At 37.2% G+C, this 5,864-nt stretch overlaps 1 protein-coding gene across 1 annotated transcript in view; it reads left to right on the top strand.

Annotated features, from left to right (window-relative positions):
- HUWE1 (HECT, UBA and WWE domain containing E3 ubiquitin protein ligase 1) overlaps positions 1-5,864 on the top strand; it is a 147,838-nt gene that overhangs the window by 46,513 nt on the left and 95,461 nt on the right. The window contains exons 7-12 of the mRNA XM_017894320.1: positions 985-1,047; positions 2,715-2,792; positions 3,670-3,717; positions 3,802-3,870; positions 4,247-4,346; positions 5,673-5,773. Coding sequence (XP_017749809.1) covers positions 985-1,047; positions 2,715-2,792; positions 3,670-3,717; positions 3,802-3,870; positions 4,247-4,346; positions 5,673-5,773 — 459 coding nt within the window. The remainder of the gene's footprint in view (positions 1-984; positions 1,048-2,714; positions 2,793-3,669; positions 3,718-3,801; positions 3,871-4,246; positions 4,347-5,672; positions 5,774-5,864) is intronic.

Here is a 5,864-nt window from a genome sequence, read left to right as displayed (position 1 = left end):
TTTATTTTTATATATTTATATAAAATTTACATATTTATAATTTAAAAAATTATACAAAATATATCTTTATATGAAATTTGTTTTATATTTGTAATATAAAAATCTCTTTTCAGTTTGACATGATAAATTAATTTGTTTCAGATGATACCTCATTTCTTTCACTTTGTCAGTTGTTTGCCTGAACTATATGCCTTGCCCCATGAGGCAGGGAGATATATATATTTTACATATATAAATACATATTTTATGTAATGTATGTAAAATGGTTATATATATAATTTAAAAATAAAAATACGATAATGCTCTTAATGTTAAAATGATATTTTAAAGGCTGTTGAAGATGCAGGCTAGGTAGTGAGACTATATGACAGTAGTTTTGTAGTTAGAAGCCAGTTGAGCCATTCCCCCATTATCTCAGGGGCTTGTTGATGAGTTTTTAGATTTGAGTGGCAAAGTACAGTAGTAATAAGTAAGGCAGAATTTTCTGCCTTGTAACTCAGCTAATGCCAAAAAGAGAGGAACTGGAAAGCGTGATTCCTCCCTAGTGCGGAAGGTGAGTAGGCAGAGCCTCAGGCAAGGCCTGGTGGAACATGACCGACCTGTCAGCATACGTGACTACAGGGGTGTGGAATACAATGACTGGCAGTTGCTGCTTGAGTTCTTCCTAGGAGCATCCTCACTGAACAGTGAAATTGATCTCATTGAAGAAATCACCTTTAGACAGACCATCTTGCCTTGAGTCTTAAGTTCTTATTTCTGTTCTTTTTTTCCTCTCGTTTGACTTTCACATTGGATGTCTTCTCAACATTATGTTCCAAGCAGCCACACACTCTTAAATATATATATATATATGTGTGTGTATGTGTGTGTGTATACGTACGTAGAGAGAAAGAGAGCTAAGGTCTCACTCTGTTGTCTAGGCTGGAGTGCAGTGGCGCACAGTCACCATAAGCACTGTCTTAACACTATCTTTTCCTTTTCAAGAGCTGGGGTGGAAAGGAGAACGGCTTTGGACTTGCAGAATGTTGCAGAGACTTGCATATGATGGTAAGTAACTCTTTGGGATATGAGTGTCTTTTGACAGAGCTGTTTTCCTCTCTATGAACCTTACTTTACAACGAATTGTGGTATATGAAGTGGCTCCTTCACATCAAGACCTTTGAGGAACCTAAGATCAGTTCAGACATAGCTGAGCCACATCTATAGGAAGCAGTCTAGCAGTGCTTGGGCTCTTGATATGCTGGCGGTAGATAAAAAATCTGAGAAATAGAGTGTGTGTTCATACCCAGTTCTTGAGTAGGTAGCTGTATTTGTTGAATTGATTTTAATGTGATTTTTTTAAATCCCAGAAAGTATGTTTGCTTGCATTCTCACACTGTATCAGAACTCTGGACAGTGTGGTGTGATTTAGGAATGGCTGCTTGGAGAGCAATTCTACCATTAGGTTTATTGAGAACTTGTAATGTTTTATGTGCTTTCCTTGTTTATCTCTCTGCCTTTCACCCATGCTTAAGTTATTAGCTCAGGCCATCCTCCTTTCTGCTTTGATATGTTGCTGTGGAGCTACAAAACACAATTTGGTTTTCAATAATTATTTTGCATCTGGAAGCAACTGTATTTTCCACGTGGAATTTGTCTTGTCAGTTTGTCATGTTTAGCACAAATGGCTACAGTGAAATTTAGCCTATTTATCTTAGCAAGCCTTTTCCTAAAAAGAATTGCTCTTTTCTGGTCTCAGAAAACCACAGATTAGATCAAGTTACTTTCCCACGTTAGCTGGCATACTTTTCTTTAGTGATTATTTTATGAAGAGATATCGGGTAATATAGTCGGCAAGTGTTGTCTGTTTAATAATCAAAACTACATAAATCTTGAAGTATATTCAGAGTTTGGAATTCTAATTATGACAACATAAAGGTTGACATGTACTTTAAAAGGAAGTTATATATATACATGTTAAAAAATTCAGAGTATAAAGAGGTATGCAGTGGTAACTTTTTAATTTTCCAGAGTCAACCACTGCTAGTGGTATCTTTCAGTGAGATGTTTTAGTGGGCACTCTGCTGTTATCTTAATTTTGTTCATCATGTAGCTTTTCTGGAGTTAAAGAGAATGTTTTTTCAGGGTCTGATTTATATTGTCTTGGTGTCTACCTGTGCAGAAAAACATACCATGAGAAGTGGTATAGAATGGTATAGAAGGAAAGTGTTTGAAGAATTATGAAGACATGCCTATGAGGCATACTTTGAATAAAATATTTCAGAAGGCTGATGATAGATACAAGGTTTTCGTAAGAATGTTCTTTTCCATTCTTTAGCTGGTTTCTGAACCCTGGTATTTGTTCTCCATCCTTTCTTGGATTCTTATTCATTACTGCTTGGCAGTCTTGCCCTTCTTTTCCCCCTTGGGAATAGCCACAGTCAAAATTGATCTCTTGCAAGAAAGGGAAACTAGAAATTTGTAAGTATGAAATGCAGAAAGTTTGGGAGCTCTGGGCTCTATCCTTTTGATTCTGTTTGAAAAGTCTCATCCTATCTGAGCTCTGCCCTAAGACAAACAAACAGTTAAAGGTACTGTAAGTACTGAATGTACTGCTTGTTCTTCTGCCATAATAAGTTGAACAAGTGGCTAGGACTTTGAGGGAAGATGTGGGGGATAATGTTTATAATCAGTTGAAACTCAGTGTCTGATTCTTTGATGTGCTTTATACACAGAAATATCCACCCAGTGCAACTACACTACACTTTGAATTCTATGCGGATCCTGGGGCCGAGGTCAAAATTGAGAAAAGGGTGAGTCTGATTCAGATTTGTTCTGACAAAGTCTATAGTTTACGGTAACTGGGATTGCCTCTTCTAGAACTCATCAGTTAAATGAAGAAATGGTTTTGAGCTACACTGCTGCCCTCGCAAACTATAAATATACCTAGCAGCTCCTTAGGGGTGTTAATTGCATCCCCAACTCTGATAAGATTGGGTCTCATGTTGGGGGCTGCCAAAAGATGGAAGTCCCATCCGTTATGAGTCACTGCTATGACCTATGTGCTTTTCCCACAGTCTCTCAGAATTCCAACATGTAGTATAGTAGTATGAATGGTGATGGCTCAAGTTTCTCTACTTAGGAAGCCTGTAAAAGTCTTTATATATTGTGGATAGTGTCCTGCCTAAATTGTCTGGTCATTCTGTATTGTTTGAGGGGTGCTAAAGAGTTTGGTTTAGAAGTAGCTTAGTGAAAATATAATTTCTCTTCTACCTATACTGTTAAATAAATAAATAAATAATATTTCTAGATTAATTGCCTTGAAAGCAACTCTAATACATGTTCAAAGAGAAACCATTTTCATGAATTCGGTCTTTGCTATGAATACTGAAGCTATGGAGATTAAGTCAGTGGAGGGTTAGAAAAGGACAAAGAAGAATATGAAAGGTGACTGGCTATGTGCATTATAGTTTGATACTACTGGTTTTAAAGGAGCTTTCCTAAGAATATTCTATATATAAGATGGATGTTTTGGAGGACTCTCAAGTTACCTTGATTTTAAGAGCATTCACTTAGGCTTCAACCTGTCAGGTGACATCTTGGTTTTCAGACAGCCCTTGGAGCTCTATGGCAGGGGAAGCTAGAGTGTTCAGTGACTCCTTACAGCTCTCTTGTCTTTTTTAATTTTAGACAACTAGTAACACACTACATTATATTCACATAGAGCAACTTGACAAGGTAAGAGGAATCTTTGACTCTTGGCTGATTCCTTAATGTTTGGTTCACTTTTTGTTCCTAACTGTATCTTTTTTTCTAATGTAGATTTCAGAAAGCCCTTCTGAAATCATGGAATCTCTTACCAAAATGTACAGCATTCCTAAGGATAAGCAGGTATGATTTGGCTTTAAAATATCCACAGGATGTGGTTGTTATCTAAATAGATTGATGTGTCCTGGGGTGGGAGATTGCATAGCAGAAAGAATGTCAGCTTTGGAGTCATACCATGGGCAAATTGTTAGCTTCTCTGAGCCTTAGTTTCCTCGTCTTTTATGAGGTAACACTTAATAACTTCCTAGGTCCTTATGAGGGTTAGAGGAAAACATGAACTACCTCACTGTGAGCAGCTAATAAGTGGTGGTAGCTTTCTCAACACTTTGGATACCAAAGGAGAAAACGTTTAGTTGTGTTGTTTTTTGAGTTAGCTCTCATAAAGAGTATTCACCTTCTTCATTGATGTTTTTAAAATATAGGTCTTATCTCTCTACAGATGCTGTTATTTACACACATACGATTGGCCCATGGCTTTTCTAATCACAGGAAGCGATTGCAGGCAGTTCAGGCCAGGCTGCATGCAATATCTATATTAGGTAAGAGAAGAATACTTCAATTACCAGGCCCTATTAGACAGTTTGGGCCTGATTTCCCTTGAACATTCATCTTTGTTGCTATGAGTCCTATTATAGTTAACTAGGTAGCAACTTAAATACTTCCACCCCTCCCAGTATTCACTGTATTTATTCATTATCCTTGAGCTTCTTAATGTTGGACCAGAAAGAGGGTATAATGATGTTCATTGACATGTCACCTGGGTTTATTCTTGGTATTCGTCTCTTTTTTTTTTTTTTTTTTAATAGGTATGCTTGTAGCTATCGCTCACTGTTCCCCTACTCTTTCTCTTGCCATTGTGTCTTCCTCCTCTCTCATCCTTTCAGGGGTATCATTTTGAAGTAAGTCAGAAAATATTCAGTAGTCAATACTGTGTATTTAACTTCTTTTACTGTGGCACAGTAGAATGGAAAACACGTGGTTTTGGAATCAGTCCTGTACTCTGGCCCTGATTCTGTAGATTATTAGCTACTTTTATCCTCTCATCCTCAGCTTACTTGTTTAATATTGAGATACTGACCTTAGAGGTTGGTTAGTCTCAAGATTAAATGAAAACCTAGAAAGCAATCTAGCACAGAACAAGCACATAGAAGGTATAAAATGGTAACCATTGCTATTATTATTGACGTTCATTATGTTATTACTTGCCTTCTCTTTTAAACTATGAGTTCCTTGGCATGAAATTCTTGCTCTTTTATGTGTACTCATACCTAGTATGATTTCTGGCATGTGAGTGGGTGCTCAGGAAATCTTTGTTGAAAACTAAATGAATATGCTCAAATCCCATTAGTTTATGCTTCAGGGTACTGTGTCCGGTATTACCTCATTGTGGAATTCATTGAATGTGAATTACACACATTCTCAAGTTTTACTACAGTGTCACACGAATTTCTGACTTACTCTGCAATGGTCCATAAATTCTCTTCTTTACAAGTGTTTACAGTAAAAGCAGAAGCATAGGAAGAGGCTAAAATGGAAATCTTATATCCAAGGCATAATGAAGTTATATTGAATAGTAATGTTATGAAAAATTAACTCAGAACTTTTCCTATTTCCATCCCCCAAAATTCTTTCTCGAGACTAATAATACCTTTAGTAGCGGAATCTTGTCAGTTCAGTGTCTATTTAGAGCTTATCACTTGTATTGGATCCAGTCCTTCAGAATTTAATTTGGTGATGATTCTGCCCTCCATTGCTGGTTGGGAATGGAATTCTTCCCCAGAACCTATAGATACCAAAAAGTTTGTCATTGGGCAGTGGCTTGACCACTGCCTTCTTGCCTAAAGTGTTTGTTTCTCCTTTTGCAGTGTATTCCAATGCCTTGCAGGAATCAGCAAACAGTATCTTGTATAATGGCTTGATAGAGGAGTTGGTAGATGTCCTTCAGATAACGGATAAGCAGCTTATGGTAAGTATTTACAGGTTGAGTAACCCTTATCTGTAACACTTGGGGCCAGATGTGTTTTGGATTTGAGGTTTTTTTTGGGGGGGGGGGGGGG

The sequence above is a fragment of the Rhinopithecus bieti genome, unplaced genomic scaffold (assembly GCF_001698545.2).
Source record: "Rhinopithecus bieti isolate Rb0 unplaced genomic scaffold, ASM169854v2 scaffold_26020, whole genome shotgun sequence".
Lineage (NCBI taxonomy): Eukaryota > Metazoa > Chordata > Mammalia > Primates > Cercopithecidae > Rhinopithecus > Rhinopithecus bieti.
This window is presented reverse-complemented; position numbering and strand designations above follow the sequence as displayed.